Source organism: Pristiophorus japonicus, chromosome 21, assembly GCF_044704955.1.
Source record: "Pristiophorus japonicus isolate sPriJap1 chromosome 21, sPriJap1.hap1, whole genome shotgun sequence".
NCBI lineage: Eukaryota > Metazoa > Chordata > Chondrichthyes > Pristiophoridae > Pristiophorus > Pristiophorus japonicus.
The window spans coordinates 29730301-29756153 of record NC_091997.1 but is presented as its reverse complement, the minus strand read 5'-3'; the positions used below and the strand labels follow the sequence as shown (position 1 = coordinate 29756153).

The 25853-nt window shown below is 43.7% G+C and overlaps 1 protein-coding gene across 2 annotated transcripts in view; it reads left to right on the top strand.

Annotated features, from left to right (window-relative positions):
* The window catches only part of LOC139233890 (CDGSH iron-sulfur domain-containing protein 3, mitochondrial-like), a 100059-nt gene extending 75978 nt beyond the window's left edge, over positions 1–24081 (top strand). For both annotated transcript variants that reach the window (XR_011588233.1, XM_070864533.1), the window contains exon 4: positions 23686–24081. Coding sequence is in view for 1 of the 2 variants with exons in the window: in XM_070864533.1 (XP_070720634.1) it covers positions 23686–23769 (84 nt within the window). In the remaining variant the exon portion in view is untranslated. The remainder of the gene's footprint in view (positions 1–23685) is intronic.
* Positions 24082–25853: the final 1772 nt, after the last annotated feature.

Here is a 25853-nt window from a genome sequence, read left to right as displayed (position 1 = left end):
GAGCAATTTTTAAAGCCTAACTTACCACGGCACCTCAAGCAATGCAAGCTGGTCTTCCTAAAGTGGTTTCACACCTCTGTCTTCTGAAGTCAAATTGGACGTGACTCTGGATGTCGAGAGGCTTTTCTTTCTGTTGGCTATGCCGTGTCTACACCAATCCATGGGGTGGATTGGATTAGGAGACTGAGCGGAGACCTTCATAATGGGTCTTTTGCTTCAGACTCACATTTCCAGAGGGGCGGGGAAAGGTGCAGGATGATCGCCCTGAAACAGGCCCGCATGCAAGGGTTGCCAACTTTGATCGGGTGCATTCCTGGAGGTTTCGTCACATGACCACCTTCCTGAAACTGCCCGCCCCCACACTCCCACTGTTGCTCCATCCTTCGGGGGCGCTAACTTCCCACAGCCAATTGGAAAGGCAACACAGTGTGCTTAGCCGTGGCTCAGTGGGTAGCACATTTGCTTCTGAATCAGAAGGTTGTGGGTTCAAGTCCCACTCCAGGGACTTGAGCACATAAATCTAGGCTGGCACTGTAGTGCAGTGCTGAGGGAGTGCTGCACTGTCGGAGGTGCCGTCTTTCGGATGAGACATTAAATCTGCTCTCTCAGGTGGATGCAGAAGATTCCATAGCACTATTTCAAAGGAGAGCAGGGGAGTTATCCATGGTGTCCTGGCCAGTACTTATCCCTCAATCAACATAACAAAAACAGATTATCTGGTCATTATCACATTGCTGTGTGGGAGCTTGCTGAGCGCAAATTGGCTGCCGCATTTCCCATGTTACAACAGTGACTACATTCCAAAAGTACCCCATTGGCTGTAAAGCTCTCTGAGATGTCTACTGCTGATGGTGAAAGGAGCTATATAAATGCAAGTCTTTCTTTCTGTAGAAGGTGAACTAGAAAGACCTCGGTCTATTTCTGTCTAACAATTCCCATGTATCTAACATCTCGCACCTTAATGAACATGCATAAATTTGAAACAACATGCATTTTCTGTAAGATGTTTTCCATTCCCACTCCAAACAAAACCCAACATGCTCCAGCAAAGAATTTTCAACCATGACTAGGATATGTAACTTGGCTCAGCAAATGTTAACATTTACCGTGAATAGAACAATTAGCTGTCTTGAGTCCATTAAAAAAAAGAAACACTTGCAATTAAATAGCGCCTTTCACAACCTCAGGACGTCCCAAAACGCTTACAGCCAATGAAGTACTTTTGAAGTGTTTTAATGTAGGAAACGCGGCAGGCAATTTGCGCACAGCAAGCTCCCACAAACAGCAATGTGATAATGACCAGATAATCTATTTTTAATTTTTTTTTTGTGATGTTGATTGAGGGATAAATATTGGCCAGGACACCATGGAGAACTCCCCTGCTCTTCTTCAAAACAGTGCCACGGGATCTTTTACGTCTCATCTGAGAGGGCTAACGGGGCCTCGGTTTAACGTCAATGAGAGGGGATTGCATTGAAATGTATAAAATTCTGACTGGGTTGGATAGACTGGATGCGGGGAGGATATTTCCCCTGGCTGGGAAGTCTAAAACAAGGGGTCACAGTCTCAGAATACGGGGTAGGAAATTTAGGACCGAGATGAGGAGAAATTTTTCACTCAGAGGGTGGTAAATCTATGGAATTCTCTACCACAGAAGGCTGTGGAGGCCAAGTCACTGAATATAGGGAGATAGATAGATTTCTAGAAACAAAATGCATCAAGGGGTATGGGGAAAAAGCGGGACTATGGTGTTGAGATAGAGGATCAGCCATGATCATATTGAATGGTGGTGCAGACTCGAAGGGCCGAATGGCCTACTACTACTATTTTTTATGTGTCTATGTTTCTATGTCTCATCTGAAAGGCAGTACTCCCTCAGTACTGCACTAGTAATGTCAGCCTACATTTTTGTGCTCAAGTCTCTCGAGTGGTTTTCTGACCTTCTGACTCAGAGGCGAGGGCTCTACCAATTGGGCCACGGCTGATGCTACCAAAGGTCCCAAAGGCAATGGAGCAACATGTTTTTGCTGCATACATCTTGGGAACACACATCAACCGTGGCACGATTCGAAGAAGAGCAGGGAAGTCTTTCCTGGTGAGCTGGCCAATATTGATCCCTCAATCAACATCACAAAAAAAAATTAAAAGTAGATTATCTGGTCATTATCACATTGCTGTTGATGAGAGCTTAATTAGCACATATTGGCTGTCGCAATTCCTATATTCCACCATTTCAAAAGTATTTTGTTGGCTGCAAAGTTCTTTGCGAGGTACTGGGGTTGTGAATGTGCCGAAGTAGAATTGTTCCACTCTTGTCCAAAGGAAATTGCTAACTAGCCATGGGTTTGGCTACTACGACACTGTTTTAACCACATCATTTTAGCAGGACATGCTTTAAATGCACTCCTATAATGCAGCTTCTTCAAACTAAAGGGTAACTTTAGGACTGGTAGCATTAAATGCTTTTCCGCACAACGAGTGTTCAATGTGTGGAATGGACTTCCAGATAGAGTAATAGAGCCGGATTTTTCAGCTTTTGGGCTTTTTCGGCAAAAACGGTAGCGATATGTGAAAATTGACGTTTATGTTGTGCTACCATTTTTAGGGCGAACGTTTGGGTTTTACGTCTGTGCCAGGGCTGGTAAGGGGGGCGTTGCACGAGGATTTGCGGCGCAAAAATGCAAGTTTCGCCAAATTTGGGTCGGCAGCGTTGCGATCGAGGCCTCGATGATGATGGGAGGTTGGGGGGAGAAAATAAAAAGTCAAATTGCACAAAACATTCCAAAAACATTCACAAAACCCTTAGCTACCAAATCGCTGAAAAATGATTTAAAAATAAAAACTTTAACTTACCTTTTTTTGCAGGTTTTCATACTTACCTTTGCCGGCAGGGTTGGACCCTGTCGGTATCCTGGCCGCGGAGTATGGGTCGGGAGAGTGCCGAAAGTACAACGGTAACGCAATCCGCATCATTACACGTTGGCGCATCTCTCCCTGGACGGTACCCAAGGATCCCGCCAGAGCTTTGCAACTGGGTTTTCGCCGCGGAGGGTCAAATCGCGGCAAAAACCCGGTCGCAAACATCTTGAAAATCCGGCCCAATGACACAAATAAACCATTAAATGGAGATATTAGGATCTCTCGAGATGGATGAACTAACGTGGATGAATGGTCTTCCACATTCATAATTATCTTTTGAGCCTGAGGCGAGCAAGCAACAACAACAACAGCAACTTGTATTTATATAGCGCCTGTAACGTAGTGAAACGTCCCAAGCCACTTCACAGGAGTGTTATGAGATAAAAATGTTGACACCGAGCCGCATAAGGAGATATTCGGGCAGATGACCAAATGCTTGGTCAAAACGGTAGGTTTTAAGAAGCGACTTAAAGGAGGAGTGAGAGGTAGAGAGGCGGAGAGGTTTAGGTAGGGAGTTCCAGAGCTTAGGGCCCAGGCAACAGAAGGCACGGCCACCAATGGTTGAGTGATTATAATCAGGGATGCTCAAGAGGGCAGAATTTGAGGAACGCAGACATCTTAGGGGATTGTGGGGCTGGAGGAGATTACAGAGATAGGGAGGGGTGAGGCCATGGAGGGATTTGAAAACAAGGATGGGAATTTTGAAATGGAGGTGTTGCTTAACCGGGAGCCAATGTAGGTCAGCGAGCACAAGGGTGATGGGGGACTGGGACTTGGTGCGAGTTAGGACACGGACAGCCGAGTAGAGTGAAGGGGAAGACAAACACCAAGACAACAAGCTCGGACATCAGTATTAACCCTGTAATATTCGCCGTCTTATGCTACAAGAAATTACTTTCTCTCAACATGTCCCTTCTTCCAGTACTAAAGTAAATTACAAAATGCTGGTGATAATTATATATTTACAAAAGCAAAATAGTCCGGATGCTGGAAATCTGAAACCAAAACAGAAAATGCTGGAAATACTCAGCAGGTCAGGCAGCGTCCGTGGAGAGAGAGAAACAGAGTTAATGTTTCAGGTAAACGACCTTCCGTCAGAACTGGAAAAAGTAAAAGATCACATGGCTCCGGTTGGGGTGGAATGTAGAATGTTTCGGTGCAAGGGGTGTCGCAGTTGTGTGAGGCAGACTGGTTGGGCTGCCATTGTTCATTGTTCATAGGTTTATATGTAACCTTCAGGGTTGCTGACCGAGGGCCGTGTGGCTCTTTGTCAGCCGGCGCGGACTCGGTGGGCCAAAATGGCCTCCTTCTGCACTGTAAATTTCTATGTTTCTATGTAACAGGTTTTGTAATGTGTGTAATGCACTTATGAATGACTCCATGAGGCACTGTGTTGTACTCAAACTATAGTGACCTTGGTCCTTTATTCGTAACTCCAGAGTGAGGCACAAGCATGGTGGGCAGACTTTTATACTGGGCCCTGCACACCTATGCAGGTGACCCTCAAGTCTCCCACCGCAGTGCCCTCTGGTGGACAGCCTCTGCCACAGGGGCAGGAAACTCCAGTCTCCATCAGTTGCACCCGCTAGTGGTGCCAGCATAGTATATACACAGTGTAAACCTTATTGATATTACATCAGGTAACAAGTCTCCATCTTATGCAACTATACAGTGACTACACAGAGAGTATATCTATAGTCTGCATATATAACATCACTCTCCCCCAAGTCCTTTGTGCCGATTACCTTTGCACTATGTGCTCTGGCTTAGCTCTCCCCAGACTTAAGTGCCAATAGCCCTTGCACCTTGGCTCTGCTTTGGCTTGGCTCTCTCCCTGTTAACGTCCAAGTCCTTTTGCACAACGTTGGGTAGTGGTTACCAGTTTGGATGGTTCGATGATGCAGTGGAGGTTCCAGTGGGTTCTGGGTGTGATCCATGTGTGTATCCATGGCTACATACATCCATTTCCTTGCCCCCCCTTCCCCACTCCCCCACAGCGAGATCATGTAGCAAGCCCATTACATTAACATACAGGATCAGACACAGTGCAATTACAATAAGGGAATTAAGGGGTATGGGGAGCGGGCGGGTCAGTGGAGCTGAGTCCGCAGCCAGATCAGCCATGATCTTTTTGAATGGCGGAGCAGGCTCGAGGGGCTAGATGGCCTACTCCTGTTCCTAATTCTTATGTTCTTATGTTCTTACAAAAAAAGGAAGTTACAGTTTGTATCGTGATACCTTGGTTCAGTGACTTACATTCGTAGATTGCATTCATGGTTCAGTCATGGTGAGTACTGAGGTACAGGTATGCAAGGACGCAGGTTCCAGAGCAACCGGACAGGGTCCTAGTCGTCTGATAGTGGTGCTGCGCCCCCTGCTAGTTCGCTCACCTAGCCAGGACTCAGGGCCTTTGCAGTTGGCTAGTGGTGGGCAGAGCCACAGATGTGTGTGGTCTCCCTGTCCTCCTTTGAGGGCTGCAGAATCTTCTGCCTGCTCTCTAATGGTGTTGGGAATTTGGCTGTTCCAGGTCCCGTTTGGGGAACTCGTTGGTTCTGACCTTTCGCTCCCGGACATGGCCGGGGTAGTGACTGGATCTGGGGGCTGTGCCGTCTCCACCCGGGTGGTTGACAACGGCGGCCGACTGCGCGTATTGACGCCGTTTTCATTTCCAGGTCCGTGACGAATAGTGCCACAGCGTGGAATAGACCTGCGGCAGGGTATCAGGATCAGTGCCTTCACCCTCCTGAGGTCGCTGGCCTATAACTTGTGGGGACACCTGGGGCAGGTTATCTCGACTTCCATCTTCACTGGAGGACAGTCGGTGGTGCAGGTATACACTCCATACACTTCTTCTTGGGGCTGAGCTGCCTCTCTAGCCAAATCATCATACTCCCCGTTTACCCTCCCGAATTCGCTCGCTTGCTACTTTTGGGGACACTCTATTCCTGACATCTCGCAACAACATTTTGTTCTTTACATTCGGACTAGTACCGACATCTCGCAACAACATTTTGTTCACAATCTTAATCGGTTTGTTACATTGATTGCCATGCATATAATGTCTCTCTAAGTTCAGTTGGTTGCAGGTCTCCTTTAAGAGAACCCTGCTGGCTTTACCCCAATCAAATCCTTTGTTAGACACCACATGTTGGTCCCTCAGCATTGCACCTCGTGATATGGCCGCGGCCATCTTTTTTTTCAGCAACGCTGCACCTCGCTGCAGCAGGGACGCCATCTTGCCTCTGTCCTCGAGGTCGACTGCCTTGATAGATTCTTCTCTCCCGCGATTCTGCCACAAAAGCTGGAAGAGTGCCTGTGAATTCGATCTTCCTCCCCAGGAGTCCTGCCACTGGAGCCGGGAAGATACTTTTAGGTCGTTCCGGTCAGATCATTGTCACGCAGTCGTGGTGGATGGTCTGTGCCTCAGGTGCTGGGCTGGTCTGTTCTCTGGTGCCTGGCCCAAGCGAAGGTGAGGTTTTGATCTGCCTCTGAGCACGGGGGACATCGATTGCTGGAGTGAAGAGGTCTTCCCATTTCCACTGGATCTTCCCCATCCACCTTCTTTCGAGTAGCGTTGGACCATCACCTATAACAATCCACAGAGGTAACTTGTGCACCAAGCCATTATGGAAGTCTTTTAGTGTGCCAAAGGTAGCCATAATCGTGTGAAAGTCTGTATTCTCATCACCAGTTCTTACGTCTATAATGCACTTATGAATGACTCCACGAGGCAATGTGTTGTATTCAACCTGTAGTGACCTTGGCCCTTTATTCGTAACTCCAGAGTGAGGCACAAGCATAGTGGGCAACCTTTTATACTGGGCCCTGCACACCTATGCAGGTGGTCCTCAGGTCTCCCACTGCAGTGCCCTCTGGTGGACAGCCTCTGCCTCAGGGTCTCCACCAGTTGCACCTTCTTGTGATGCCAGCATAGTATATACACCATGTAATCCTTAGTGATAGTACATCAGGTAACAAGCCTCCATCTTATGCAACTATACAGTTACTACACGGAGAGTATATCTATAGTCTGCATATATAATAGGTTTTAAGCAAATACAGAGGCAGGAAAAGGGGGAGGGGAGGAAAGAACAAAATGGAAGGTCTGCGATAGGATGGAAGGCAGGAGAGATTAAATGACAAAAGGGACGATGGTGCAAAGCAAAAGGGAATGGCAACGAGACAAGTAAAGAAACAAAAGATGAGTCTAGATAGGGTGTAACTGGGAATGGCAGAATCACCAATATCTGTGATGTGAAAAAATACGGGCAGAGGTTATGATCTGAAATTATTGAACTCGATGTTGAGTCCAGAAGGCTGTAAAATGCCTAATCGAAAGATGAGATGCTGTTCCTCGAGCTTGCGTTCAGCTTCTTTGGAGCAGTGCAAGAAGCCAAAGACGGAGAGGTCAGTGGAGTGGAGTGGAGAATTAAAGTGACAGGCAATATGTATTTCCCTCAGCTTAATATGAGAAATGTGTCATGAACTGAAAATTGCATCAGTGGAAAATGCAATAAAACATACTCAGCAAACACTTCAATGGGATTTTTTTTTCATTCGATAAAATCAAGGTGCATAGTTGCAGATTGTCTGGTCAATAAAAATGTGCAAGAATTTAAGCTCTTTATCTAAATTCTCAGGCATCCCACCAAAATCATTTTTTAAAAGTCTGCACTACCAGTCATAGACTGGAATCTGTGAAGTGAGTTTGTGTCATTGTGCATTAAAGGATTCAGTTCGTGAAGGTTTCTGGAATCTTTTTTGGCCTTATTAAAATACCAAGAATCTGAGGTCAATGCAAGCTCTCCCATATTCTTCAACTTGTGTTGGCAAGAATCCTAGATTTACATGCAACTTAGATCGGGACTGAAGAATTACACTGGCCACCGTGTTGCCTTCAGAATGAACTGTTCACCATTCAGTGTAAAGCGCCAATACAGAAATTGCAGCTGGATATTTTCGTTGAATTGTGTTGACCTTATTCTGTGATTATTTGATAGCACTTCACTGCTGTCCAACCCTCTCACCTACTGCTGATGCACTCGATTGCGTCCAGCTGGTCTGGAGAAGGTTGACAGCTGCAACAGTCAGCAGCTGAGGTACAGTAAGCACACACTACAAATTTAAGCATCTTTTAGGTTCCCAGCCTTGTCTCAGTGCCGTAGCTCTCTGGCCTCCGATTCACGAAGGTCGTGGGTTCAAGCCCCACTCCGGAGAGTTGAGCACAAAATCCAGGTTGACTGAGGGAGTGCAGGACTGTTGGAGGTGCCGTTTTATCGGATGAGACGTTAAGCCCTGTTTGCTCCCTCAGGTGGACGTAAAAGATCCCACAGCACTATAGAATCAAATAAATTTACGACACAGAAGGAGGCCATTCGTGCCAACCGACAAAGAGCTGTCCAGCCTAATCCCACCTTCCAGCTCTTGGTCCGTAGCCTTGTAAGTTACAGCACTTCAAGTGTGTATTTAATGCGATGAGTGTTTCTGCCTCTACCAACCTTTCAGGCAGTGAGTTCCAGACCCCCGCCACCCCTCTGGGTGAAAAAAATTCTCCTCAGCTCCCCTCTAATCCTTCTACCAATTACTTTAAATCTATGCCCCCTGGTTGTTGACCGCTCTGCTGAGGGAAATAGGTCCTTCCTATCCACTCTATCTAGGCACCTTATAATTTTATACACCTCAATTAAGTCTCCCCTCAGCCTTCTCTGTTCCAAAGGAAACAACCCCAGCCTATCCAATCTTTCCTCATAGCTAAAATTCTCCAGTCCTGACAACATCCTCGGAAACATCCTCTGCGCCCTCTCCAGTGCAATCACTAGATGGAGAAGAGCTGTGAGACTTAACTCTTGCGTCAGAGAGCTGAGTTATGAGAAAAGACTGGAAAAACGTAGGCTATTCAACCTTGAAAGGAGGTGAGTGGTGAGAACCTCATAGAGGTACATAGACTGGAAAATTGTAGAGAAAAGGTAAATCTGGAACACGATCTCACATTAAACTGTCACAGTAGGTCTGGGCTGACATTAGCCGGTGGCAAATGTAGGACTGATGACAAGAATTCCTTTACACAATGAATGATCAATGAGCTTTTGGAAATAATTTAAGAGACAGATACATGATTGGACAGGGGTAGTGTAGGTTCTTCCTGGATCGATGAGCTAGGAGAGGGATAATTCCCCTCATGGGGGAATCTAGAACTAGGGGGCAGAGTTTCAGAATAAGGGGTCGCCCATTTCAGACGGAGATGAGGAGGAATTAATTCGCTCAAAGGGTCGTGAATCTGTGGAATTCTGTACCCCAGATAGCTGGGCCATTGAATATATCCAAGGCTGAGTTGGACAGATTCTTGAACTACAGGGGAGTCAAGGGTTATGGGGAGTGGGCAGGAAAGTGGAGTTGTGGTGGAAGATCAGCCAATATCTTATTGAATGGTAGAGCAGGCTCGAGGGGCCGAATGGCATACTCCTGATCCTATTTCTTATGATGGGCTAAAAATGTTTCCCTCAATCCCTGAGGTTGGATGAGGACAGATTAGGCGGTTTGTCCTCTGTGGTCACATAGTCTGTCTCGGCTCACATTTCGAAATGGACCAATTGACTGCGATACTGGCGCCATGGAATCTGAGTCAGCATCCTCTGAAAGAGATGACAGAAAGTTCAGAGAAAAGTTAGGTTTGACTTTGAGCATTGCCTGGAGTGGTTTTAAACTCGGAACAGTAGGCGGTGCAGTAAACACACCACGGCTGCTGCGAAAAGATAATAGGCTACAGGTTTTCCATTAACTCTTTGCGCCATGCTGTGCTTATACTCATAAACTCACCCACGCTGTTAGGAAAAATGTAACAAGGCAAGAAATCCTGGAGAAACATTAGCTACAAGTGGGACCTCACAGAACTTCACATGAGAGAGCAGTACCTGAAACCAAGTGTAATGTATTTGCTTCATGGCTTCTTTGCTTAAGAATTCATAACAACACATTACACATTACCAGTTCATCCACTCCGAATAAATACACCGACGACTTGCCGAGAGATTTCTCTCTTGAAGCTGACATATAGATTGCATGCAATTCCCATTTGGGATACGTTTGGTGATGTCATCTCGCAAGAAGCAATGGGGGAATGGCAATGACAATCAGTACTCCTGGGCTAAGGTGTTGGGGGGGGGGGAAGTTTGCCAGCGTACCTCCTCCAGATTGTTATCGTTTGACCCTGAGTGGATAAGTGATGCTGTGGATGCTGGGCGTGGAATGGCTTGAGTTAAAATGCTTGTTAGGACTCATTGTTGAAGCATGCACATGGGCTCCTTGAGCGAGGTAGAGCAGAGCTGCCAAGGTGTCTATTGCATCTTAACAAAAATCGGAATATTTTCCGCAACACTTTTAAGTGATACATTTGAATTTTGAGGCAATGAGGCACACGTTTTAAAATGGTCTATGCACAGGCTTTCTGCAAGAGCACTTTAGCTAGCCCCACTCCCACTCCCCCGTCCTTTCCCCGTAGCCCAGCAATTGTTTTCCCTTCAGTTACTTATCCAATTCCCTTTTCAAAGCCGCGCTTGAATCTGCCTCCACCACCCTCTCAGGTAGTGTATTCCAGTTTAGAGTGATGGGGAATCAACAGAAAACCTGGGATGGCTACAGGGTAAAAAGCAGTGGGGACTTGTTAAGAGACTGACATTGAGGTGGGGGAGTGTTGAGTGATGTACCACATGGGTTGGTTTGGCAAACATAGAGTTTCCAATTGACAAGATAATTTTTGTTCAAAATTCAGTGCAAATTGATCAAATTTTCAGTCAATATCAAACTAGGAAGGGGAAATTGAATCTTAGAGCAGCAAAGGGAGCAGGAAATGAGTCAGATAGAGTAGGTAGCAGATGACATTTAATGCAATTAAGTGCAAATATTGCACATAGGAAGAAAACTCCATGAATGGTATTGAAACGCCTTCAGGTGAAATTGAAAGAGACCTAGGGATATTGCAACAACCTTCCGGACTTGACATTGACTTCAATAACAGATCATAAACACAGCTTCTATTTTTTCAGACAGCAGGTGTTGGAAATGGTTCTGCTGTTGCCATTTATATCTCCGCTGACCCATCGTTTGTTTCTTTACTTCTCCCATTACCACCTCCTTTTGCCTTTCACCATCGTCCCTTTTGACATTTAATCACACTTGGCCTTCAAAAGTGAATTGGGTAAACACCCAAAGGAAAAGAATTTTCAGGGCTACAGGGAAAGGGTGGGGGAGTGGGACTAGGCCCCAAGCTCTGGAACTCCCTGCTTAAACCTCTCCACCTCTCTATCTCTGTCTCCTCCTTCAAGGCGCCCCTTAAAACCTACCTCTTTGACCAAGCTTTTGGTCACCTGCGCTAATTTCTACTTATGCAGCTCGGTGTCAAATTTTTATCGCATAATACTCCTGGGATGTTTCGCTACGTAAAAGACGCTTTATAAATATAAGTTGTTGTTATTGTTGACTAACTGAAGTGCTCTTGCAGAGAGCCGGCAAGGGCTCGATGGGCTGAATGGCCTCCTTCTGTGCTGTAACCATTCTGTGGTTCTATGAAGCTCAAATAGCAGCCATTCATGTGAAGCTTATTAAAGCCTTTTGTGAAAGTGGACGTGCAGCATACAGAATTTGGGATATGACCTCCGTAAAGTTGTCAAGGAGGTTAGTCAGACAGGATCCCCTTCGAAGCTGTGTTGACGATTACACATATTACCAATTTTCATATAAGTAATCCTCAAGTTTATTCTATTCCATCACTTTATCCAGTATTCAAGCAAAATAGCCATGTCTATAGTTATCGGGATCTGGTTTGTTACATTTATTTGACATTTCTCATCCACTCCTCTGTAATGTCCATCAGCAACTCAAAAATCTCATCCCTTCTCTCACTTAGTATTCTAGGACAAATGGGGATTTGTTTATTTTAAACCTTTTAACCTCTCTGGTGGCTTGTACCTCATTCATGTGAAAGTCGTTAATCTAACTAATGCCAATTAAAGAAGGCATATTATTCGTGCCTTCCCGCATTATTATTTTGACCCATAATCTTTTAATATAGTAACTATTGTATCGTCATCGAGTTTCAACCCCATTGGCATCTTTTAGGTTGCCACCTCTTTTCCGAAGGTTTCTTTATTGTTAAGTTTAGCATCCATGGCTGTCCTCGTTTACAGATTCCTCGATGCTTCTCGAACCTCCCATTTAATATGTTTCTAAATATTCTGATATTCATCCCAATGCACCCTTCACCTTTGTAGTATTTTATTGGCCTTGGTAGTCTTGTTGGTTCATTTAAGGTTATGTTTATTCAGTCTGAGCTGTTAAATCCCAGGGTATCTTGACCTTGTATGCTCGGCAGTATGCCTTTAAGGGTATAGTACTTGACTTCTACTTAAGAATTGCAACAAAAAAAATCCCCAAATAGATTTCCATACATTTGTACTTCATTCCCTTGAAGTTGGCCTTTTTAAAATTATATTCCAGGCTCGGTATTGATAAATCCCAGATCATGTTGAATTGGATTATTCTATGGTTGGTGTCACTCAGGGAGCCATGACTTCTGTTCCCGATATAATATCTAGGTCACTAATCATTACCAAGTCAAGATGGTCATGAAGCCCTCAAGCAATATGTTTACTAACTTGACATTCCCAAATTATATTAGCTTGGTTGAAATCCCCCCCCCATTAAACTAGGATCATAGCAACAGCAGGACGCCATTCAGCCCCTCGAGCCTGTGCAGCCATTCAAGTAGATCATGGCCAATCTAACTTTCCCATTTTCATTCATCATTGTTACTTCACCATAGAATAAAGTGCATTCCTTCCTATTCAGATCTGCTAGTCTGTAGCATACTTTAATGTTAAATTTTCCCCTTTCATGTTACATACGTTTCCACCTTTAGCGGATCAAACTCTTTAACCTCCCTAGCCTACAGGGCTACATCACCTCCATTCCTATCCATTCTATCTTTCCCGAACACTCGGACTTATGAAAGGGAAATCATGTTTGACGAGGTTGTAACTAGCAGAATAGATAAGGGGATCCAATGAATGTGTAGTATTTGGATTTTCAGAAGGCATTTGATAAGGTGCCATACAAGAGGTTATTAAACCAAAGTCGGGCTCAGGGGATGGTGGGTAATATACTAGTATGGTTGAGAAAACAGAGAGAAGGAATAAACGGGTCATTTTCGGGTTGGCAGATTGTAACTAGTGGGGTACCGCAAGGATCAGTGCTTGGGCCTCAGCTATTCAAAATCTATATCAATTGGATGATGGGACCAAATGTAATACAGGAAACTCTCGTTTATCCGGATATGGATTTAACGGAAAACCCGCCATAACGGAATTTAAAATATTGCGTCACCACTTCTCACCGGCTGGTAGCCCTGCACGTAACACTTTGACATATATCATATCCAGATCCTTCTGTTGCAAAATCGCTAACAATTGCACAACATGACACTCGCCATGAGCAAAGACTCAGAAAATCTACCGTAAAAATCTAAAAACTGAATACATAAGTTCATCCTCCTCTGCCCTTGCTTTGCTGGTGCGTGTGTGTGCGCGCTGCTGCAGCCACTATCTCTCGCAGCCGCCACTGATGTTGGGAACAGGGACAGTGCCGGCACTGGGTTCCAGGCACAGAACGCAGCCCGGAGAGCGCGCTCCGGAACCCCGGAGCTAGACAATCTCCTCCGAGGCCACCTGCAGCCACTCCCAGTGCAGCATTTGTCCCTCCGCGATTACAGTCCGGGGGAAGTACATGCATGCTGGCAACGCGATCCCTTTCCTTCTGCAGAAACGATTGTCGCGCATGAACCGTTTGCCTCGCACGTTCTCACATTGAAACTACTCAGAACTCTTCTTACAATTAGTTACTTCAGATGCAGCGACTATTAAGTAGGCGATCACTAACATACCCGTGGGAATTTTGATTTCCAATGAGTTGTCAAATATATATACAAATATTAACTTTAAAATGTAAACGCACCCTATCGGAAAATTCGTTTACCCGGAATTGCCGAATCCCTGAGCGATCCAGATAAACAAAAGTTTCCTGTATATCCAAGTTTGCTGATGATACAAAGCTAGGTGGGAATGCAAGTTGTGAAAAGGATGCAAAGAGGCTTCAATGGGATATGGACAGGCTAAGTGAATGGGCAAGAACATGGCAAATGGATTATAATGTGGAGAAATATAAATGTATCCACTTTGACAGGAAAAATAGAAAAGCAGAGTATTTTTTAAATGGTGGGAGACTGGGAAATGTTGATGTTCAGAAGGACCTGGGTGTCCTTGTACATGAATCACTGAAAGTTAACATGCAGGTACAGCAAGCAATTAAGCAAACAAATGATGTATTAGCCTTTATTACAAGAGGATTTGAGTATCAGAGTAAAGATGTCTTACTGCAATTATATAGGGCCCTGGTGAGACCACGCCTGGAATATTGTGTACAGTTCTGGTCTCCTTACCTAAGGAAGGATATACTTGCCATAGAGGGAGTGCAACGAAGGTTCACCAGACTGATTCCTGGGATGGGGGAATTAACCTATGAGGAGAGATTGAGCAGACTAGACCTATATTCTCTGGCGTTTAGAAGAATGAGAGGTGATTTCATTGAAACATACACAATTCTTACAGGGCTTGAGAGGGTAGATGCAGGGAGGATGTTTCCCCTGGCTGGGGAGTTTCAGGATAAGAGGTCGGCCATTTAGGACTGAGATGAGGAGAGATTTCTTCACTCAGAGGGTGGTGAATCTTTGGAATTCTCTACCCCTGAGAGCTATGGAGGCTCAGTTATTGAGTATATTCACGACACGGATCGCTAGATATTTGAATATTAAGTGAATCAAGGGATACGGAGATAGTGCAGGCAAGTGGAGTTGAGGTAGAAGATCAGCCATGATCTTATTGAATGGTGGAGCAGGCTCGAGGGGCTGAATGGTCTACTCCTGCTCCTATTTCTTATGTTCTTATGTTCTTATATATTGTATCCATTACCATCTTCTGAGCTCAGTCAGGTTTCTGATTTTGTAGTTTCCTGCAGCCACTAACGTCTCAAGTTCCTAACATTCATGTACCTTAGATTTACCTTATCTTTAGTTCCCAGTGTCTGCTGCCAGTTGCTTCTGGTATTTCACTGAGTTACATCCACTCAACATCCATTATTCAATGAATCTTATTTGAGATCCAATTTTCTCTACCCTCTCTTCCAAACCTTCAATCCTTAAGTTCAAATGACTCTCAATAGCTGCTTCAGGTTCCTCTCACAAATCTCATGCTCTGTTTGGATGCAATTCTTTTCGACTGTGCCAGTTACTTATAAAGGTGGCATTTATTTAAATCCTCAGTTTTCTTGATAAATTCTTGTTCTTTACCAAGGACATGAAATATGCCAGAGATCATCACTTTGCTTGTCCTCTCACTGAGTTTTACAGCCAATTAAATACTTTTAAAGTGTAGTCACTGTTGTAATGTAGGAAATGGGGCTCACAGTCTCAGAATAAGAGGTCGGCCATTTAGGACTGAGAAATTTCTTCATTCAGAGGTTTGTGAATCTTTGTCATTCTCTACCCCAGAGAGCTATGGATGCTCATCGTTGAGTATATTCAAGACAGGGGTTGATAAATTTTTAGGAACTAATGAATTAAGGGATATAGGGATAGTGCGGGAAGGTAGAGTTGAGGTGGAAAGTCAGCCATGATCAGGTTGAATGGCAGAGCAGGCTCGAAGTGCCAAATGGCCTACTCCGGCAACTATTTCTTATGTTCTTATCAAAAGTGGCTGCCAGTTTGTTCATACAAGGTGATTCTCATATACACATCCTTTAAAGCCCCTTTATGATTTCTCCCTTGGCTTGGTGGTAGCACTTCCACCTCTCAGTCGGAAGGTTGTCGGTTCAAGTCCCATTCCAGAGCATATAATCTAGGTTGGCACCTCAGTGCAGTGCTGAGGAAGTGCTACACTGTCGGAGGTACCGTCTTTCAGATGAGACATCCGCTCTCTCAGATGGATGTAAAAGATCCCATGGCTCTATTTCAAAGAAGAGCAGGGGAGTTCTCCCCGGTGTTCTGGCCAATATTTATCCCTCAATCAACATCGCTAATTCCGATTATCTGGCCATTATTTCATTGCTGTTTGTGGGACCTTGCTGTGCACAAGTTGGCAATCATGTTTCATAGATTACACCAGTGACTACACTTCAAAACTACTTCATTGGCTATAAAGCACTTTGGGACATCCTGAGGTCATGAAAGGTGCTATATAAATGTAAGTTCGTATCAATCCGCATTAATTTTCTCTTTCACTTTTTCCCCATATTTTCCCTCATATGACCCACTTTATTGAGAACACATTAATTGTGAAGTCATTCTCAATTGCAATAATTCACAAAGGTTAACAAGTCATCCGATTCCTTTTTCCTCAAAAGACAAAACTATCTTTATTTTTTCTTAATTTGTCTTTCTAGTGATTATTTTAACATATTTGTGTAAACAGGAAGCAGTTCATTGTGGGGATCAGTTTAAAGGAGTCACAACCCTGACAGAGTAAAAGAGCTGAATTAACTTTCACAGGTGAAGCAGACACTTCTGAGGCTAATCTGTTCTCCACTGCTGTCAATTCAGCTTCCCTGCAATGTCAGGCCTGTAATCAGTGCAACCAGTTCCCCTGATCATATCTGCATTCCCTATTTCAGCAAAACATTAAATAGATAGATGGCAAAAAGCAAAAGAATGCTTAATAATTAATGGCAATTCCTTGTAACTGATTCGTGAAAGACTATTGATGGTGGCACCTGCTCTTTAAGCAAAAAAATGTTCAGATAATAAAGATGCTAATCTTAATACTTTGTAACCATTAGATTTTTGAAAGGTTTTGTGAGGGTGACCTTCTTGCCTCAGTTTAGCAAATCAGATAAAATACAGGGTAGCACAACATTTCACCGCAAGAATAAGTAGATCGTGTGTTGTGGTACTGAGCCATAGAATTCAGTAAGGTCACAAATGTGTACCGAGTTCACCATCAGTTAGCAGTGGGCCTTAAGTTAGACCTTAAGTTAGAAAAGGGGGAAAAGAATATATGCAAATCAGGGTTCCCACTCCTAACTCCTATCTAGTGACCTCTGCTGGAGATGTACGTTGGGACACTGGGTTCAATCAGGAATCAGCACATGATATCCTGCACAGTCCAATAGGCTGCTGACGCGCTCACTGTCTAGACTCACGCACAAAGAATGGTCACTTAGTTGAGCTATCCACAGGTTGCCAAAGCCCAAGGAACCGTATCCTCGCATGAGTCACTGTCTTCAGGAAATGAGGGATAAGGGACGAAAGGCCAGAGAAAGCAACAGCCCTGGGAATGCCTGCATGCTAAATTCATTCACACTATAAAAACTGTTTTGAGCACTCTCACAAAGAGATGCCATCTGCGTGTAATGCAGCCACTGATCGGTGTGCATGTGTGGTGTGTGTTCACATGTGTATAGCTACCTCAATATGTTAAAGAAAAGAAAGACTTGCATTTATATAGCATCTTTCACGACCAACGGATGTCCCAAAATGCTTTACAGCCAATGAAGTACTTTTGGAGTGCAGTCACTGTTGTAATGTGGGAATCGCGGCAGCTCATTTGTGCTCAGCAAGCTCCCATAAACTGCAATGTGATAATGACCAGATAACCTGTTTTTGTTATGTTGATTGAGGGATATTCATTGGCCAGGACACCAGGAATAACTCCCCTGCTCTTCTTCAGAATATTGCCATGGGATCTTTGACATCCACCTGTGGGAGAAGACAGGGCCTCGGTTTAACATCTCATTCAAAAGACAGCATCTCCAACAGTGCAGCAATCCCTCAGCACTGCACTGGAGTGTCAGCTTAGATTTTTGTGCTCAAGTCTCTGGAGTGGGACTATGAACCCACAATCTTCTGACTCAGAGGTGAGAGTGCTGTCCATTGAGCCACAGGCTGACAATATTCCAGTTGCATCACAAACATGGCACTCATCCATCACTTCACCCTTAGAGATATTTAAATGTAGCTCGTGCTGATTTATACAGGTTTTTGACACAATCATGTTATCTAAAATGATCAGTGTTAGCTTTAAACAAGAATGTTAAGGGCCCCCATCATTACAAAAAAGTGTTTGCCGAATCTTTTTTGACTTATCTATGAATACACAAGGATGGAAATTATGTTGAAAAGAATCATCATCTTACTAAATTTATGTGTGCCAAAAATAATCTAGAGACTTTTTCTCTCCCATCAAAAAAAGTTTGTCAAATATTTTTTCTTCCTTTTGAAGATAAGTCGGAGGGATTTTATTTAATTATTCATTCATCAATTGTAGGCGTCACTAGCAAGGCCCAGTATTTATTGCCCATCCCTAATTGCCCTTGAGAAGGTGGTGGTGAGCTGCCTTCTTGAATCACTGCAGTCCGGGTGGTGAAGGTGCTCCCACGGTGCTGTTAGGGAGGGAGTTCCAGGATTTTGACCCAGCAACGATGAAGGAACAGTGATATATTTTCATGGATGACTTGGGTGGGAAGTTGGAAGTGGTGGTGTTCCCATGCACTTTGTCCTTCTGGGTGGGTTTGGGAGATGCTGCCGAAGAAGCCTTGGTGAGTTGCTGCAGTGCATCTTGTAGATGGTACACACTGCAGCCACGGTGCGCCAGTGGTGGAAGGAGTGAAAGTTTCAAGTATACATTTGGCTCAATGAGCAGAGCTCTTGTTTCTGGGGCAGAAGTTTGTGAGTTCGGGTCTCTATTTGGGACTTCAGCTCAAAGAAAAGAAAGAAAGGCTTGAATTTCTATAGCGCCTTTCACGACCACCAGATGTCTCAAAGCGCTTTACAGCAAATTAAGAACCTTTTTTTTGGAATGTAGTCACTGTTGTAATGATGGAATTTCATTTCAATAAAGGGGTGAATTTCCACAGGGGTCTTCTCCTGATTATCCACCGTATCTATGGAGGAAAAGCCATAAGAAACCCCCAGAAAAATAACACAACCCATTTTTCCAGGAGTTTCTGTGGCTCTTCCTCCGAAGTTATGGCGGATAATCGGGAGAACTCCCTGTGGCAACTCAACCCTAGGCTGACATTCCAATCCAGTATTGAGGTAGTACTGCATTGCTTGATGAGTCATCCTTAGGATAAAGCAATCAACCAATGCCCTGCTTGACTGATCTGGTAGTTGATGTAGGAAGATAGGAAGATTAGAAACAGGAGTAAGCCATTCAGCTCCTTGAGCCTGTTCCGCTATTCAATTAGATTATGGCTGATCTGCACCATGATTCCATTTTCCCACCTTTGCTCCGTAGCCCTTGATGCCCTTACCCAACAAAAATCTATCGATCTCAATCTTGAAAGCAACAATTGTCCTCATAGCCACAGCCTATTGGGGGAGGGAGTCCCAAATTTCTGCTGCTCTTTGTGTGAAAAAGTGCTTTCTAATTTTACTGCTGAATGGTCTAGCTCTAAATGCATGATTATGCTCCCTTTTTCTGGATTCCCCCACCAGAGGAGAGAGATTATTTTAACTATTGAATCCTTTTAACATTTTAAACACCTCCATCAGATCACCCCTCAATCTCATATAGGCAAGGGAATAAAAGCCAGGTTCATGTGACAAGATCTCATGGTAATATTCGAAGAAAAGCAAATCATTTTACATTGTACTTCCCAACATTCCTCCCTCAACCAGTATCATCCAATGGGAAGTTAATGTTTTAATATAAATTGAGAAAAGTTGATATGCTTCCTTGGATTAAGATACATCATGGGTTACCTTACATGTCACACAGTTATAGACAATGAGTATTTCACACAGTTGTATTATCACTGTCAGCCTTCCACCAAAAGGATATTTGCATTTATATAGCACCTGTCATGTCATCGAAATGTTTCAAAGTGCTTCACACGATAAACAACCTTTCAAGTGCAATGATTGGCAGAAGGGTCATTAACTAAAGGTCATAAATTTAAAATAACTGGCAAAAAATCCAGGGGGGAAAAGAGAAATATTTTTATGCAGTGAGTTGTGAGCATATGTAATGTATGCACCTGTGAGTATGCTCATAGGTTTGTAGAGCAACAACAAAAACAAAAATAGTTGTAGAGCTGTTGCATTGTGAGTGGCTTAGCCAGTCACGTGATGTTCACAAGTCTCAATAAAACCCCAGTTAGTTGACTCTAGGTCATCCACGATGAGGTATGCAGTTGTAAGCTTAGTGGATGAACTGGTAATGAGTAGTTTGATTGTTAAACCTTTGTTAATAAACCAACTAGTTCTTAACACCGATGTGTTGCTATGAATTCTTAAGCAAAGAGCCCTTGAAGCAAATACATTACGGATATGCAATGGGCTGCCTAAAAGGGCGATAGAAGCAGATACAATAGTAACTTTCAAAAGGGAATCGGATATACTTGAAAAGGGGAGTGGGACTAATTGGACAGCTCTTTCAAAGGGCCGGCATGAACATGATGGACTGAATGACCTGCTCTGTGCTATAAGATTCGATGTAATTGTTTTGCAGAGCATAAAATTGAGCAAGAAGGTCTTGGAAGGAGAAAGTCCTGGTAAACTGTGTCAAAGTTATCAGTCAAAAAAAAACTCTGGCATAACTTTGTCCTCCCTCTTCCTCTTCCCAGAATGCCCCAGTAAGTCCAAAGGTGAGCTCTTGGTGGAAGCGGTTGACCCTGCCAGCCAGTGCTGACCAGAGTGAATGAATTTACATGTTCCTGGCCTGTGCACACACTAACAGGCTCACCAGCAGAGTCACAACTGGGGTTTAAAAGATCCTCAAAGCCAAGTCTCTGCTAAAACTGAAGCGGATGGTGGAAATCTGAAATAAAAACAGAAAATGCTGGAAATACTCAGCAAGTCAGGGAGCTTCTGTCACGAGAGAAACAGAGTTAACATTTCAAGTCGAGGACCTTTCCACTGGAATCATAGAAACATAGAATCATAGAATAGTACAGCACAGAAGGAGGCCAGTCAGCCCATTGAGTCTGCGCTAGCTCCTTCGAACAGCAATCCAGTTAGTCCCACTCCTCCTGCTCTTTCCCCATAACCCTGACATTTTTCTCATTCGAATATTTATCCAATTCCCTTTTGAAGGCTACTATTGAATCTGTATCCATCACCCTACCAAGCAGTGCATTCTAAATCCTAAACACTCGCTGCATAAAAATGTTTTTCCTCATGTCGCCTTTGGTTCATTTGCTAATCGCCTTAAATTCGTGCACTCTGGTTATCGACCCGTCAGCCGTTGGTAACAGTTTCCCCTTATTTACTCTATCTAAACCCGTCATGATTTTAAACACCTCGCTCAAATCTCCTTTTCGCCTTGTCTGATCGAAGGAGAACGACCCCAGCTTCTCCAATCTATCCACGTAACTGTATTCCCTCAGAAAGGGAAGAAGTTAGAGATTTAACGGTTTTTAAGCAAGTACAGAGGGAGGGAAAGGGAAGGGGAGGGGAGGAGAGAACAAAAGGGAAAGTCTGTGCTAAGGTGGAAACCAGGAGTGATTTTGCTATCTGGTCGTTAATTATTAAAAATTATATTGAGCAGCTGGCCACAAAATCGATCTTTTTGGTTTGTCCCAAGAGCTGTATCCAATGTAACTACCTGTTGGAGCTGGCAGTGTCAAACTCATTCCTTGGCAACGGGTAAGGCACATAGGGCAGGCCAGGGGCTCACCGGGCACTGTCAAACATGTTACTTTTGAAGCCGTTCCCCTTTAGACGATTATGAGGAAGAGTGTTACTGTCAATCTTTTCTCTTTATAGATACGGATTGACCTGCTGTGTATTTCCAGCATTTGCTAGTTTTATTTCATATTTACAGGATTATTTTTGTTACCACCTGAGCAGGTGGTGTAAGCTGATTCCATCGATAATTCTGAAAGGGAGTTAGACGGGTGCTGGAGGAAGAGGAACTTACATGGTTATGGACAAAAAGTGGGGGTGTGGGTCTAAGCAAGACTGCTCTTCCAAAGAGCTGGCACAAGCACAACGAGCCGAATGGCCTCCTTCTGTGCTGTACGTTTCTATGATTCTGATAGGTTTCCTGAGCTGGTGTGTTAAAAGATTTTTAAAAAGACTTGGATTTCTATAGCACCTTTCACAACTATCGGACCTCCCAAAGTGCTTTACAGTCAATGAAGTACTTTTTTAAAAGTATAGTCACCGTTGTAATGTGGGAAACGCGGCAGACAATTTGACACAGCAAGCTCCCAAAAACATCAATGTGATGATGACCAGATAATCTGTTTTTTGTTATGTTGATTGAGGGATAAATATTGGCCCAGCACACCGGGGATAACTCCCCTGCTCTTCTTCAAACTAGTGCCATGGGATCTTTTACATCCACCTGAGAGAGCAGACAGAGCCTCGGTTTAACGACTCATCCAAAAGATGGCACCTCCGACAGTGCAGCGCTCCCTCAGCACTGCACTGGAGTGTCGGCCTAGATTTTTTTGTGCTCAAGAGTCTGGAGTGGAATTCTGAACCCACATCCTTCTGACTCAGAGGCAAGGGTGCTGCCCACTGAGCCACAGCTAACGGTTAAAGGTGTCTGGCATAAACATTTGTTCAGGCACTCTAGCATAGCTCCTTGTATCCACAGTGACAATTACTGGCTACAGACAGTGCAAAATACAATACCCACATTTCTCAATGAAGTTCTTCACACAGCCGATTTGCCCATTGGGGAATAGTTCCAACTGACCTGATTACCCTCCGGTGCTGTTATTATTCATCCATCAGGTACTAGTCACACCCCTCATCCTACGATGATTCCTTGACCTTTGTTCTGACCTAAGGCGCTATATGTACAGAGAAGGTTTACAAGGATGATACCAGAAATGTGAGGGTATACATATGAGGAAAGGATGAACAGGCTGGGTCTCTTTTCTCTTGAAAAAAAGAGGCTCAGGGGTGACCTAATAGAGGCATTTAAAATGATGAAAGGTGTTGATAGAGTGGATACAGAGAGAATGTTTCCACTTGTGGGGAAGAGCGTATCTCGAGGCCATCAATAGTCATAAGGTAGTCACCAAGAAATCCAATAAGGAATTCAGAAGAAACTTCTTTACCCAGAGAGTGGTGAGAATGTGGAACTCACTACCACAGGGAGTGGTTGAAGCGAACAGTATAGATGTATTTAAGGGACGGCTAGACAAGCATATGAGGGAGAAGGGAATAGAGGGTTATGCTGACAGATTTAGAGAGGAGGCTCGAGTGGAGCATAAACGCCGGCATGGACTGGTTGGGCCGAATGGCCTGTTTCTGTGCGGTATATCCTATGTAATCTTATGTACTAGTTATTTACCAGAACGATGTGGGAATCAAAATTAAAATTCTCTTGTAATTTGTTTTTGGGGCATAATGGAAATATCAAGAATCATAGAATCATAGAATAGTAAGGCACAGAAGGAGGCCATTCGTCCCATCGAGTCTGTGGTGGCTCTTACGAAGAGCAAAATGTGATACTTATGAAAGGTTCCGCGCTAAAATAAGTTACCTCTGATCTTTTCTAACTTATTTGTAAATGTCCGGAAAAGTTGTCTGTTGCCATATGCCTGCGAATGCAATGTCGGAACCCGTGTTAACCATCACATGTGGCATGCTTGATTGCCATTGTGTTTACATCCCTGCCAGTGTCAAATTAGAAAAGCTCTTCCCAAAAGCTTGGCGAAAGTTTTTGTTTTAAGTGTATAAAAAGTAATGTATTCTCTATTTTGTAGACGGATTGGCTTGCTCAGTATCCCGAACTCGAAAGTTGGAGGACGTATATTGGCACATTTTTGGGGAAAATACCAATTTTCTGAATTAGTGCTTCGGTTAGATTATTCGGGTTCTGCAATAGTTATAAAACAATCTGCGGGAATCAACAGAGCACATGGAGACTTTTGAACGATTGAGTGAACAAAAGCAACATCTTCTCGTTCAACTGGCCAAAAAAAAAATGTAACACGTCTGTCTAAAGGAGAGAGAAAAACGTTTGACATCGAATTAGACCCCTGCACAACCAGACCTGCCAAGTCTAGCTTGGACTGAGACTCGCTCATATTAGTTTAAAATGTCACGTATTTTTGATGTATATCACACTGGGAAAATAAACACAACTCCCAATGTTTAAATCTGCAGTCTCAGTCTGTTTGATCAGAACAATTCCCCGTTGTTGATAACTTTGCACAGAACAGTTCTTTAAAAACTTATATTTCAATCCTCCATAAAACCAAAAAGCAATGAGTTAGAATCCGACATGTTTATTAAGGTTAAGCAACTGGCTAAGCAATTTTGTTGGTCATTTAGCTCCGCGATCCCGACCCAGAAAAATGAATTGTTGGGTATCTAACAGAATTACCAAGTGTACTCGACAATCTCTCATTTGTTCTAGACAGGTAACCATGATTTAATGTAACCATGATTTATTGTCATTCTGCGGGTAAACACAGTTTCATATATTTTTTTAATTGTTTACAATCTGTTTTGGGGCTCTTGATCAGAAATCCCGCCCCTAACATTTCCCCAGTGTTGATGGCTCGAGTGTAAATACTTCGACTAAAAATAAAAACAACATCGAAAGCTTTAATTGGAATTCGGCGGCGCAAAGACATTGCAAAAACAATAACTGTACACAAGGCACTGGGCAACAATCTCTTTGAACAAGCGTGAAGGAGCTAGACAGGGCTCGGTCACTTGCATTGCTCCTTCCGAGACGAGTCACCCTGAAATGCACTGTCCCTTCCCCATCAATAATGTACAACGACATGTTGGAATCATTTTTACAGCGGGCATCCTGCACACCCGGTGCTTCCTTTGCCAAGGGATTAGCTTTCACCTACACACATACAAATATTTTGGGGACTGTGCATTTGAAATGCTCACCTGTGCTTTTGTAAACTAGTCTGTCAATAGATCTCAATCTAACCTATCGGTGGCCTGATGAATTAGATGTTCGCGTGTTACTGTATATAATACCAATCCAGTGTATTTGTTCAAATATAATATAATTGGTTAAAGGTTCCAGCTATCAATATTGCTTGTTGTTTCATATATATAATTGATACACTATTCCACCTCTCCATCCACTATTCATGAATATTACTCATTCTTGTTTTTTTTTAACGTTTAGGGAACACGCGAGACATCTTTTATTGGAAAACATTGAATATTCTATCCTCAGCATATACTGTAACTACCCACAACAATGAAATCAGTAGGAATATTGAATCTGTGCCTAGTCCAGCTGTTTCGTTTTAATGTGTGCCTTCAGGAGACAAAAAAAACTATTACTGTGTTAGTATATGTAGGTTTGAATTTCGAAGATAGTCTGGATTGCGTAGGTTTTATTTTGAATGAAATTTTTTTTTTAAACCCTGGGGATAGTGCCCAGCATCGATGGTAACCATAGCGACCCTCCTGAAGGTGCACTGTGAGCTTGATGCGTAGAATGTTGACTGCTCCTTTCTAATGATTTTGATGCATTTTCATCGCAAACTGTTCAAAGTTTCAGCCCCAGATGTTTTTCCTCGGTTTGCCCCCCCCCCCCCGCCCCATATTTTGGGTATCAATAGAAAAGCGTTCCTTTCGCCCCTGGCTACAATGCTTCAATATTGTTCTCCTTGGAGCAGAGCAGTTTGAGAGGAGATTTGATGGAGGTGTTCAAAATCAAGAGTGGTCCAGACAGAGTGGAGAGAGAGAAACTGTTCCCATTGGCGGAAGGGTCGAGAATCAGAGGACACACAGATTTAAGGTGATTGGCAGAAGAACCAGAGGCCACATGAGGGGGAAACCTTTTTTTACGCTGCGAGTGGTTAGGATCTGGAATGCACTGCCTGAAAGGGGTGGTGGAGGCAGACTCAATCGTGGCTTTCAAAAGGGAATTCGATAAATACCTGAAGGAAAA